Source organism: Aspergillus ochraceoroseus, assembly GCF_002846915.1.
Source record: "Aspergillus ochraceoroseus IBT 24754 chromosome Unknown P175scaffold_9, whole genome shotgun sequence".
NCBI lineage: Eukaryota > Fungi > Ascomycota > Eurotiomycetes > Eurotiales > Aspergillaceae > Aspergillus > Aspergillus ochraceoroseus.
Window position 1 is genome coordinate 670,495 of NW_024468484.1, and position 12,495 is coordinate 682,989.

The window sequence follows — 12,495 nt, forward strand, 5'->3', positions numbered from 1 at the left end:
GGCTTGGCTGGTTGGGATGTGGCTGTGAAGTTTATATATGGGTATGAATATGGGTTGATTGATTGTACTATCGGGTTGAAAGGAGGGAATGTATCATAAATGAAAGACTTGGATGTGAATATGAATGTAGACGTGGATAAGAAGAGGAAGGTCTGTCTTGTCCTTGGGTAGTGGATTGCTGCATCTCTCGAAGTGGTTGTACCTTCCGTATCAAAGGATCTTTCGGTGGCGCGGACTCAATCAGCGTACAACAGTACAACGGAGGATGGGATGATACTCATGTAACACTGCCTGTAGTGTTTACTAGCCACGCATTTCACAGAATCCAAATAGTATACTAGATATTTTTCCGAAAGAATCTTATTTCCATGTCATGAGGCATCCCTCTGTGATACCGGTGAACGCCTGGAATAAAATATCGGACTCAACAAAGGAACTGTGATGGCGGATACATATGGACTCGGGTCAGCATCCGATGGGTGGAATCTGGTGTAACGATGACTAGGACTCTTTGAATTGTCTCTCTGTGTTTCCCCCTCCCGGTATATCTGTATTTTATCCCATCCTGCCATCTATTCCGAACTTCTGTACTGCGGGCCCACGGTTGATTCGGGTGCGGAATTCAAGAGAAAGCAGCATGCATCAAGTATAAGTATACCTCTTCTGGGAAAAAAAAAAAGAAAAGATAAAAAGCGCCCCGCATCAGGAACTAATTACTAGGGCTTTTATCGAAATGATCCCACCGACTGTTGTGATTGTTGGCGCTGGCCTAGGGGGCCTCTCGTGTGCGATTCAGTGTAGACGCTGGGGATTGCGTGTGCATGTGCTTGAGCGAGCGCCGAAGATTTTACAGGTGAGTTTGGATCCCATCTTGTCCGTGACGACTAAATAAATAGGCGTTCTGTTTCGATTCAATTTTTGCCTTGGATGGTAGATCGGGGCTGGGATTCAAATTCCTCCAAATGCGGGCCGGGTGTTGGCCACCTACGGGGTTCTCCCGGAGATCCGAAAGAAGGCAATTCAGGTGGAGAGCTTGGGGTTAAGACGATATGCAGACGGGTCACTGCTAACAGAGCGGCCTTTGGGGGAGGAGTTTCGAGATGCTATGGGTGCGCCGTGGCTGTTAGTGTTCTTTGTCGAGATCTCTAGCATTGGTGGGTGACTGACTGACTGACTGGACACCTACATTCTTGCAGAGTTGTTCATCGTGCAGACTACCACGATATTCTCTTGAAAGAGGCAGAGCGACTTGGGGCCGTGGTTGAGCTCGACGCTGAGGGTGTAGACGTTGATGTATCCGAAACCAAGGTGACGCTGAGATCGGGAAAAGTGATCGCTGGTGATGTGATTGTGGGTGCCGATGGTGAGGTATATTGAAGTTAAAACGTCTCTCTCACTTCGCTAACAGCATGCTCTTGGTCTGATTGTAAAGGCCTCTCGTCCGTCGTCCGGGACAAGGTCCTTGAAACCCCAGTCGCGCCATTCGAGACAGGGGACCTGGCTTATCGAGCAACATTTTCGCTAGAGCAGTTGCAAGCTCTCAACGATCCAGAAATAGAAAAGCTATGTCAACGACACACTGTCACTCTATGGATGGGACCGGACAGACACTGCGTTTTCTATCCCATTCGTAACGGGAAGGAGTACAATCTAGTCCTTCTGCGCCCTGATAATCTTCCTACCAATGTGAGAACGACGCAGGGGGACCTCGATGAAATGAAAGAAAGCTTCACCGGATGGGATGAGGTGTTAGTTCTTCAGGCTATGGGTCAACACCAATGGACACACGCTAACATCCTAGAAAAGGGTAACAAATATAGTTTCATGCGTCCCTTCTGTACTAAAATGGAAGCTCATGCACCTCCAAGAACTTGACTGTTGGCAAAAGGTAAGGCTCGCTATTATGCCGCTTGATGTCTATTTGGCTTACCGCATGCTATCTATCCAGAACTGCACAACTCTCATCGGCGACGCCTGCCACCCTACACTCCCATACCAAGCCCAGGGGTCCGCTATGGCTGTGGAGGACGGGGGTGTCCTTGGGCTCCTGCTTGGAATTGCCCATGCGCGTCTTGGAGGCAAGCTGCCTGCAGATCGAATCAAACAGATCCTGTCGCTCTTCGAAAACCTGCGCAAGCATCGTACTACCGTGAACGTACAAGGTGCCGTTCACAACCGATGGTTCTATCATTTGCCCGACGGCGAAGAGCAGGCCAAAAGAGACAAAGTGCTAAAAGAAGTCAATTGGGCCCAGCCAAAACCAGGTCCATATGAATGGGCTTCTTCAACCTATCAAGACCAGCTCCTTGGGTATGATGTGCTGCGGGAAGCTGGGAAGGTTTTTGAGACTTGGTGGAAGGATATTGAAAATGGAGATGGACGCTAATACGGCCTGAATTTCATCTTTTACATTCATTTTACTATAGTAGCCTTATTCTGAGAAAATGCTTATTCTTCATTCATTCAGTCAGCAAATACAATCAGTGCTCGTTGTTGATGGATTCTATTCCATATCTTATTCTCATGCTCTCAAGTACTAAATTTGACAGCTACTATTGAGGAAGTACCAGAGATCTCAGTAAACGATATTACTCGATTCTATGATCATGACCAGTGCATAATTTAATTTACTAATTGGCACCAGCTCAAGTAACTATCACTAGCTTGCAGATCTTCAATATAAAGATGCCTATGTTTGGCTCTAGATCTCTATTCCTTCACCTAGAGGCATTCAATCCTGAAGATCTAGTTACCGTTAAGATCTGTAGTAACTACACGACAGGGCCATATCTAGAAATATTTCCTGCAGGTATTAATGATCACCCTCTTTCTTGGTTGGATCTACCCCGATTGGAACAAACATACATGATAATGTTAAGATCTGGTCAGGACTAAGCCCCCGGCAGGACGGCAAACAATCTGCCATGAACCCCCAGTCCTTGTTCTTGGTGCAGGCCGGCTGGCTTGATTGTCGCCCTGCAGCTAGCCATCAACGTGACTCCTTGTATTCTCGTGGAACGGAATCTCGAGACGACCAAATGGGCGAAAACGATGGTCGAGTCACATTATGTATCCGAGTCGAGTGCGAAAAGCTGTGGGAATCGAGCGAATGCGGCCCTGTGTAAGTGTGGCCTGCATTTGATCCTCACTGCTCTGGTCATTTATACGGTGCTGGTCGAGGGCTATGTGGCTGGTTTACTTCATACGAGCCAGATATGTGGACTTGGTGGTTGAGAGCTGGAGGATGAGTGACAGGGAAGATTGGTATTTGTTCGAGCATTGTGAGATAGTGGTAGATAATTCAGCATCATATGAGTAAAAGGATCATGATTTCAGCACCACATAAATAAGTAAAAGTAGGTACTACTCCGTATCCCGGGTTGATCAACGGTTGTTGTTGTTCTAGCCTGATGGCAGCCTGAGGCAACAACAAGACTGGCTTGGCTAGAAACGGCTAGCGTGGAGACTTACATAAGCAATCCACAACCAGTTAGCGTGTCTTGGCGCGAAGGCGCGACAAAGCGAGCAAACTTGGAGTTGCTCTGCTTCCAACACCCTCAGATACGGCAGATCCTCCAGCAACTCGTCCTGGGAGTCGATCCCCCCACTTGTTCCCATCCTCAATTCTCTGTGTCGTGTCGCGTTTATTTCTTTAAATCACAGAGTTGCATGTGCGCCCTGTCCATTTCGTCCGTCGACTTCTTAAGGACAGCTAGGACCCTTGTTCGCCCCGTGACCCGCGACCCGAATCTCTATCAGCAATTCATCAGCATTCCACGATGGATGAGAACCAGGTTGTTTCGAGCGGTCTCGCCGATGATGTTGCGGTGACTGCTGGCCAGGATGCCCCTGGTGATGTGATCAATGCTTCCGGTGCGTGTGTTACTTACCTTTTCATCCCCCAATGAGTGGCTCCGGCCACCATCTCCCCTCCCCTTCGCAAGGGTGACATGGCTTCAGAATCGCTGTCGCATCAAACGACTTCTGAATCACCGACAGAGAATTTACCGGGGACTGATAACCCACTAGATGCCCCCTCGTCCCCCAAGCCCCGGAACACCGACGGCGAACCCGAGGATGAGGAGATGGGTGGCACTGAGAATGAGACCAAGAAAGAAAACGATGGCGGCGAAGATATGGCAGATGTTGCTGCGCAGTCGGGTGCTGAAGGCGCGTCTGAGGAGCAACCGGCGCAGGCTAAATCCTCCATCGAAGCTTCCGCGCGCTCACACCTCGTGTCGCAAACACACGCCATTATCCTCCCTAGTTATTCCACTTGGTTCGATATGCACACCATTCATCCCATTGAGAAGAAAGCTCTGGCGGAGTTTTTCAACAGCAGAAACCGCAGCAAGACGCCAGCCGTTTACAAGGATTACCGAGATTTCATGATCAACACCTACCGACTGAACCCAATCGAGTACCTTACTGTCACAGCATGCCGTCGTAATCTGGCCGGAGACGTGTGTGCCATCATGCGAGTCCATTCCTTCCTTGAGCAATGGGGCTTGATTAACTATCAGGTTAGTACCAGCTTCGCTCCCGGAGAGGTATATGGATACTGATGCAGCCTTTTTTTTTTTTTTTTTCTAGGTGGACCCTCAAACACGCCCATCCAACATCGGCCCCCCTTTCACAGGCCATTTCAGAGTCGTTGCAGATACCCCACGTGGCCTTCAACCATTCCAGCCTGGGCCAAATCATTTTGTTAAGCCTGGCAAGCCTTTGCCAGCGACGGAGCGCGCTGCTTCGGCCACTCCCGCACCCAAGGCTGATTTGAATCTCGAAATCCGCCGTAATGTCTACGACGACAAAGGAAAGGAGATCACTCCAGCCGCTGAGGATAAGGAGAAGCAAGCCAATGGCGAATCGACAGCCAATGGTACCCCTGGTGACGCCGCTAAAGCTTTGGAAACCGCCTCCAAAGAACCACGAAAGAAGGTTAACTGTTTCTCCTGCGGCATTGACTGCACGCGCCTCCGATTTCATTATGCCAAGTCGACCCCAGCTACCACCAACACCAATGCTCCAGACTCAAAATACGACCTTTGTCCTAATTGTTTCTTGCAGGGGAGAATGCCTTCCACTCACAACGCTTCAGACTTTGTGAAACTTGAGGAAACCTCATACACAGCTGTTCCGGATCGGGACGCCCCTTGGTCTGACTCCGAACTTGTCCTCCTCCTTGAAGGACTTGAGAACTTTGACGACAACTGGGAGCAGATTGCAAGTCACGTTGGCTCCAGAACAAAGGAAGAGTGTGTAATGAAGTTCCTCCAGCTCGAAATCGAAGATCAATACCTCGACGAGACGCCGGAGGTGCGGGCCGGACCTGGACGAGACCCCGTTAGCCACGTCGAGAATCCAGTTTTGTCCGTGGTTGCGTTCCTGGCCCAGATGGCAGAGCCATCAGTTGCCGCTGCCGCTGCCGGACGGTCGGTAGAAGAGATCCGCAAAGAACTCAAGAAGCAACTGGAGAAGGGACCCAGTGACAAGGCACAAGAGAAGGGCAAGGAGAAGGAAGGCACCGCAGTGAAGAGTGAAGATTCTATGGATGTGGATGCTGCTCGGGAGGAAACCTCTACAGAGGTTGCTGAGTCCTCTGAGAAACAGTCCAAACCCTCACTTGCCACAGTTGCGCTTGCAGCTTCTGCTGCACGTGCCGGCGCTCTTGCTTCCCATGAGGAGCGTGAGATGACTCGCTTAGTGTCGGCTGCTGTCAATGTTACCCTTCAAAAGTTCGAAATCAAGCTCCAACAATTCAATGAAATGGAGGAGATTATCGAGGCTGAACGCCGTGAACTCGAACTTGCTCGCCAGCAACTTTTCCTGGATCGACTGGCCTTCAAGACGCGAGTTAAGGAAGTCCAGGATAACCTTCAGTCCCTCAGTTTGAAAGGTCCCAACGGAGACAATGGCGACCTGATTGCCGATGCTGCGACTACAGGCATCAACAACCGCTACAACTTTCACCCGGCCGTTGCAGGAGGTGCTCCACAGCCTCTGAGCACCACCGGGGGCGCTGATTTCAAGACTTTGGACCTGTAGTTCCTGCCCACGGCGCGGACGAGTCTAAGGCGTTCGTCATCGCGAATGTGCACGAAATTGGAAATATGTGTTTTAACGACAAGTTGGGCCAAATGAAGTAATACACTTCTGGGGTTTCTTACGACCATGAGCATTTATCTCGTTGATATCCATGCGTTGTCCTGTACAATATCTTCTGGCGAGGAGAAGACTCGAGCAATTGGTAAGTATTGAATTGGTAAACGGCGAGACAAGGAAGAATGAAACGGGTCGGTGGATTTCAGCGGGAGAACGACACGCGGAGCACTGCTAGCTTTTATTTTCTTTCTTATCCTCTTCTGGGTAAATGGCGGGGGGTGGGCGAGGGGAGATTTTTCTTCTTACAACTATTATTACATTACCACTATTAAAGGACGATTGTTTCGAGTTGACAGTCGATTTCATTGATTACTAGGAAAAGGGCGCATTTCGTTTTGGAGTTCCAGTGCTATATCTTTTGTGTTCTTTTATTATAGTGAATCAACAACTGAATTTACCCTTAAATTCCTTTCCTTTTTCTCCTGTTCAGATTATCCATGGATGTACATGAAAATTTCCTTGGTACATTCCATGTCCGAAGTAGACCCTCGCAGATAATATCTCTCTAATACGGAGTAGAACATCACATAAAAGTGCAATAACCCAGAAACGGCGCCAGAAGAATTGACAATGGCAACGTGAAGTTTTATTCATGAGTTCCAGCCAGCTGGGTAAACGGTTGAGTTCATCTAATCCGCGTAGGAGTCGAATGGAGTCATGGGTGCAGAGAAAACCCCTCTCTCGTCCGGGTTGTCGTTGTCGTTGTCGTTGTCGTTGTCGTTGTCGTCCTCGCTATCTGACGAGTACAAATTTCTTTTGTCCGGACTCGGGAGGCTCTCTGAGCCAGAGGATATGCCATCATCTGCTGGTTTGGCTCCCGGGGGGGTAAGATATTTTTGGTAAGGGTAGTTGTGGTCGAGCGTTTCATGATGATCGGACTCGAAGTCGACTTCCATTTCATATTCCTGCTTCGGAGAAACGGCATTTTCATCCCCCCTTTCAGGCTTTTGTGCGGATTTGGTTCCAAACCAGGTAGGTTCTGATATCGCATCTGCGTCTCCAGCACCAAACAATGTAGTTCCGTTTTTATTAGCAGACAGAATATCAGCTCCAGTACTGCCACTAATGTTGTCCCGGCTAGAGAAATTGTTTGGGTATCCGGCGGTGGGAGGCTCTATCCGTCGTCTCTTCCGGTGGTTTCTTCTCAGCTTCTTGTGTAGTTCTCTAGTCTCGTAGCCGTACTCTTCCCATTCGCTGTGATAGGGGGTTCTGTCGCGCCAATCTACCAGCTCCTCCATAGTTTTGCGTTTACCTTTTGGCCTTGGTGGGAGCTTGATATCCTGAACCTGGGCACTAAATGACGCTGGGGGCGGCTTGCCGATTAGTGTCCAGCAATGTAGCTCCTGGGCATGGCTGATTTTCTGATCGAGGGCTTCAGCATGCGCGACTTCAAGGTCGTCTTCGTCATCTTGCGGATCGAATGATGATTCGCTCGCTATACTAGCCTCAGAAATTCTCCGGGATATTATTTCTGATGACGGTCTCTCATAAGGTTCATTAGGGAGTTGAGTCTTGCCAGATAGTACACCCTCTACTTCATCGTAATTTAGCCTGATTGTTTTCCACCCTTTCTTGTGCCGGATGTCTGCCACGTCAAGGCAACATCGTCGCGCCAATCCAATCCAAAAGTCAGAGCTGTTCCGCTTCATGTTGAGTAAGCGCGCTGCCTTTCTCACATCTGAGGACCGCACAACTTTTGCTGGTCGACGTCCCGTTCGTTTCCCGCGGCACCTCATCCGAGCAAACTCGATCGCCGACTGAACTAGGTCACGGGTTATCTTTAGAGCTATATCATGGAACTCCCCACAAGCCTCAGCTGTCATTGATGGGGATTCATCTTCGAATGCTACATTGGCCCAATTATCCTCAAGCCTTGAGCTACCGAAGTTCATAAACAAGCGTTCCGAGAGCAGGATCCATTTTGGCAGATTGAGCAATCCAGAGGTGCGCTCAGCACTAGAAACAATACCCACTTGCCCATCTAGATGTTTGAAGGGTTCCTCCACGTGCTCTGCAGTTTCCCGATCAATGATCCACAGGTTCTTGTGTTTCTGTTTCCCAATAACGTCTTCGGCCAGTTGCTCCTTCAGGCAAAGAAACTCGGCATATTCATCAAGTGCACTAGAACAAGCCTTACTTATTTCGGCAGCAGCAGGTATTTCGCTTAGAATGATGGCTCTGGCATGGCTTTGGTTGAAATGTTGGTGTCGCAGACCGCTGTGAAGAAGTTTCAAATACTCCTGAATCTCGAGCTCTGATTTCGATCCGATAGCTTGTGAAATCTCTGGGATTCCATTATTGCCCTTCTTATCTAGAATATGATAGAGGATGCGCTTCTCCCTAGAGTTCCAGATCACAGCGCCATCCTGTGTAGTATTAAAAGCGCCCTGTTCGTCGTCGGGTTCGTCTTGGATGAGTAGGTCGACAAGTGCACCGTACGCTTCAGCCGATTTCGGGGACAGTGACATGCACAGACTCTCGTATGCCTCAGCACGCGTGCCTCGATCAGCCCGTGGTATGATACTGGACGGAATATCCGGTGCGTCGCCATCGTCCTCCGGCGCACGGTGACCAGAGGTGCTCATCGTCGAGCGTTCGGAGGTCGAAAAAGAAACCGCACCAAAGGCATGGACTTCGAGGACAGAAAGTAATCATGACCTGTTGAATCGCGAGAAAAGGCGTAGGGAATGAGGCGGGGAATCTCCGCCATGTGGGCGTTGCAATAGAAGAAAGCTCCGTTTGGGGAAAAAAAGTTGAGGGACTACATACTGATAAGATGATGTTTGCATTGTTTGTTTGCCCTGGTTTATCAGCAGTAAAAGGTGCCTTCAAGCTCTACATGCAGAAACACCCAAATTACCAGTTGGAGATCTCTGAAGAATCCGCTATGTTTCATGGCCTATGAATGGAGTACCTTTGTCGTAGATTGGGTTCGGGCCTACTCTCACGGTTCCCCCTCAGGATAGCCAAACCCCCACGGAGGCTTCCGACTTTGGCCGTGCAGCAACCTCATCATTGGAACTCCACGTCAACACCACTTAAGCCCTGTTTAGATTCGCCTACTATCAAACTCAGGGACTATCAGGAAGAATGCATTCGGTCGGTTTTAGACCACGTACGTGATGGCCATAAGCGTCTGGGGGTCTCCCTAGCCACCGGCTCCGGGAAGACGGTTAGTTTCATATATTACACTGCAAAGGTCCCGTTATCAACAGCGACTGACTATTTATGCTTTTCACGTAGGTCATTTTTACTCAGCTTATTGGGAGAATCCCAGTACGAGATAAAATTGGGGATAAGTCTCTGATTATTGTACATCGCAGAGAGTTGGCCGAGCAGGCGTATCGGCATTGCCGTCTTGCATATCCTGACCGAACGGTTGAGATTGAGATGGGCAATCGCATAGCTTCAGGAGCTGGCGACATCATCATTGCCTCCGTAAGGAGCTTGGCCTCTGGGGATCGTATTGCGAAATTTGACCCGCAACGCTTCAAACTAGTCTTGGTGGACGAGGCACACCATATCGTCGCACCAACCTACCGGACAGCTCTCGAGCATTTTGGGCTCAATGAAAAAACTGCGGACTCGCCTATTCTTGTTGGTCTCTCGGCGACATTCTCACGCTTTGATGGGCTTAAAATAGGCGCAGCCATTGATCATATTGTATACCATAAAGACTACATGGACATGATCAATGAGAAATGGCTTGCCAACGCCATGTTCACCACCATTAAATCTGAAGCAAATTTATCACGGGTCAGGAAGGATAGGTCCGGAGATTTTGCCCTAGGGTCACTTTCTAAGGCTGTTAACACTACCAAAACCAATGACATAACCGTGCGCGCTTGGCTGGCCAACGCACCAGAACGAAAGTCTACTCTAGTGTTTTGTGTTGATATCGAGCATACAAAGCAGCTGACTGACACATTCCGCCAATACGGCATTGATGCTCGATACATAACGGGCACAACTCCTAAAGGAGTAAGAGATGAACAGTTAGATGACTTCAGAGAGAGAAAGTATCCGGTTCTTCTTAATTGTGGGTTGTTTACAGAAGGAACCGATATACCCAATGTTGACTGCGTACTACTCGCACGGCCAACCCGGTCGCGTAATCTTCTTATTCAGATGATTGGACGGGGGTTACGCCTATATCCTGGCAAGGAGAACTGCCATGTCATTGACATGGTTGCTACGCTAGATACTGGGGTAATATCCACGCCAACCCTATTTGGACTACACCCCGATGAGGTTTTGAAAGAAACAACTGCAAAAGACTTGGGGGAAAAGAAGCTCGCCCGGACAGACGAAGACTTTCAATCAGATGAAGTGACATCTTCTCTCCAAGAGGAATCCGATATCTCTGACGAAGTTAAACTCACATTCACCAAATATGACACGATTTATGACCTTATTCAAGACATGAAATCTGAGAAACACATCCGCTCGTTTAGTCATTATGCTTGGGTCCGGGTTGGAGAGAACCGACATCTTCTATCAGATAGATCCGGGTGGTTGACCGTTGAGAAAAAATCGCCTTCGGGTCATAATGGAACATCAGCGTTATTCACCGTCCATCATGTCATGACATTCAAATCGGCAGGTGAAACTAAGCAGTTCACTCGTCCACGTCTGATTGCCAGCGCTAACGACCTGGAGACTGCTGTTCGTGCAGCAGATACCTTTGCAGCGTCTCATTTTGATGAACACTACATTTCTACCCGGCAAGCCTGGCGAAACTACAGGGCATCGCAATCACAAGTCCAGTTTCTAAATGCAGCCAAAATCCGACAAGGATCAATTCAGCCAGCCGACCTCACGCGTGGCCAGGCTGCGGATCTGATAACGAAGTTGAGATTCGGTTCTAAGAAACGATTTGCGACGAAACGCGCGCAGCGCGCGAAACAGGAGGAAAAGATACGCGACATACAAGAGTTACAGAAAAGAGGTGAAGTGAGGGTAGGGCCTGTCGAGGTTTAGTTCTTGATGAGCCACACGAATTGTCCTCTTGAGGTTGCAGCCTGGCTGGCCTAAGAACACATTACTTGAAAATGTATTTTTATTTCCTATGTACAGTACAATGGTTGGTGGGGGGGGATATCTGTATATTACAAAACGCATCAATCAACATCATCCTCAGCATCCGGCACATTTAGAGCCGTTAATGGCAATCTGCGCTTTAGCTTGATATCTTCTATTTTGCTTTCAAACAGTTCTTCCGAGCTTTTCGTCGCTGCGGGGGAAGCAGCTAGTAATGGGAGAGGCTTCACTGTATCCCAGGTAAAGTAGTGCTTTCCACTGGGCGTATCCCACCTCGAGCGCGGGACCAGACATGATATGCGCTGCCAAAGCCTAGTCATCAAGCGCCGCGTAATAGTGTGAGGGCGTCCACTAGCATACGCCTCAAACGTTTGCTCCTTGCGCGGTCCGTACGACAAAAGTCTTCGAACACGCCTACCAGGGTGAGAGTGATGGTCCGCCACGAATCTAAAGTCTCCTTCGGACAAGGTTTTGCTCCTGCGCTTCCATGTTATTTTCCCCGAGATTAAGCCCTCCAATACCTGCAGCTCTGAGTCCGGCAAAGGCGGAAGGATGACCGATAACACATTGTTATACCAATCCCGGCGGATATTCTTTCGGCGATTGAAAGCAACCCCCCCTCCCCATGTAACTTTCTTCGGGAATTTCGGCTCAAGCTCTTTGACCGGAGGACGATTGCTTAGCTGCGCGACAAACGGGTTGTTATTCTGTGATTTCAAGAGGTCAACCAAAACAGTCGGCGGCTTCCAATCGTCCCCGAAATCGGCCTTTGTGGTACTGATGAGATGTTCTACAGCATTCGAGTCCGCTGGAACATTTTCCGTGAGCAACGTCGAGAGAAGCTCCCATCGTCGCTTCCCACTGCGTCCATATGCGAATCGGAGGACTTTCTCTAGCGGGCGTGGGAATCCTTCGTTCGCTCGTATCAACAGAGATAGTTTTTGATGGGCATCCTTGTAGCTGTTGTGTTCCCTGATAGTCTTGTACTTAACCCAGGGTCTTTTTTCGGCTTCCCAGCGGCGAAAGCGTTGCATCACATGGTCATGGCAGGCAGCTTGGGCGATAGGATCGGGGAGAAAGGAGCATTGGCGGAGAAGATCACGGAGAAGACTTCGCCATTCATAGGGCGCATAAATAGTAGTATTCCGTGCGTGGGGAGGGATCATTCGTCGCCCCATGGCAGCTGGGATGCTCTCTTGTGAGCTCTCGAAGATTAACTCATCCTGTCTTCATGCATGCTGGGATAATTTGAAGCTGATATCCATGGTGGCTGTAAACGGTAGGCGGTGA

General features: G+C 49.2%; 5 protein-coding genes across 5 annotated transcripts; 3 read left to right on the forward strand and 2 right to left on the reverse strand.

The window, feature by feature from the left end:
- Positions 1 to 733: 733 nt before the first annotated feature.
- On the forward strand, positions 734 to 2,472 carry P175DRAFT_0486605 (putative salicylate hydroxylase; the record flags this gene model as incomplete). Its single annotated transcript, XM_040895637.1, has 6 exons — positions 734 to 853; positions 935 to 1,122; positions 1,197 to 1,363; positions 1,433 to 1,748; positions 1,807 to 1,888; positions 1,949 to 2,472. The coding sequence occupies 6 exons, from the start codon at positions 734 to 736 to the stop codon at positions 2,384 to 2,386; spliced, it is 1,311 nt and encodes a 436-aa protein (XP_040749243.1). The 3' UTR covers positions 2,387 to 2,472.
- Positions 2,473 to 3,828: 1,356 nt separating this feature from the next.
- rscE (putative RSC complex subunit (RSC8)) lies at positions 3,829 to 6,421 on the forward strand. The gene is made up of 2 exons (XM_040892970.1): positions 3,829 to 4,523; positions 4,594 to 6,421. The coding sequence occupies exons 1-2, from the start codon at positions 3,951 to 3,953 to the stop codon at positions 6,046 to 6,048; spliced, it is 2,028 nt and encodes a 675-aa protein (XP_040749244.1). The 5' UTR covers positions 3,829 to 3,950; the 3' UTR covers positions 6,049 to 6,421.
- An 856-nt stretch (positions 6,422 to 7,277) lies between these two features.
- Positions 7,278 to 8,678, reverse strand: P175DRAFT_0425119 (uncharacterized protein; the record flags this gene model as incomplete). The annotated part of the gene is made up of 1 exon (XM_040893120.1): positions 7,278 to 8,678. A coding segment is annotated over one exon (1,401 nt), but the record flags the coding sequence as incomplete, so codon positions are not given.
- Positions 8,679 to 9,028: 350 nt separating this feature from the next.
- P175DRAFT_0486614 (DEAD/DEAH box helicase) lies at positions 9,029 to 11,333 on the forward strand. The gene is made up of 2 exons (XM_040895638.1): positions 9,029 to 9,337; positions 9,409 to 11,333. The coding sequence occupies exons 1-2, from the start codon at positions 9,071 to 9,073 to the stop codon at positions 11,143 to 11,145; spliced, it is 2,004 nt and encodes a 667-aa protein (XP_040749246.1). The 5' UTR covers positions 9,029 to 9,070; the 3' UTR covers positions 11,146 to 11,333.
- An 87-nt stretch (positions 11,334 to 11,420) lies between these two features.
- P175DRAFT_0405436 (uncharacterized protein) lies at positions 11,421 to 12,332 on the reverse strand (the record flags this gene model as incomplete). The annotated part of the gene is made up of 1 exon (XM_040893019.1): positions 11,421 to 12,332. A coding segment is annotated over one exon (912 nt), but the record flags the coding sequence as incomplete, so codon positions are not given.
- Between the last annotated feature and the right edge of the window lie 163 nt (positions 12,333 to 12,495).

Coding starts and splice junctions, on each gene's coding strand:
- rscE (XM_040892970.1), top strand. CDS start 3,951: ATGGCTTCAGAATCGCTGTCGCATCAAACGACTTCTGAATCACCGACA. Junction 4,524..4,593: donor GGGGCTTGATTAACTATCAG/GTTAGTACCAGC, acceptor TTTTTTTTCTAG/GTGGACCCTCAAACACGCCC.
- P175DRAFT_0486614 (XM_040895638.1), top strand. CDS start 9,071: ATGGAGTACCTTTGTCGTAGATTGGGTTCGGGCCTACTCTCACGGTTC. Junction 9,338..9,408: donor CCACCGGCTCCGGGAAGACG/GTTAGTTTCATA, acceptor CTTTTCACGTAG/GTCATTTTTACTCAGCTTAT.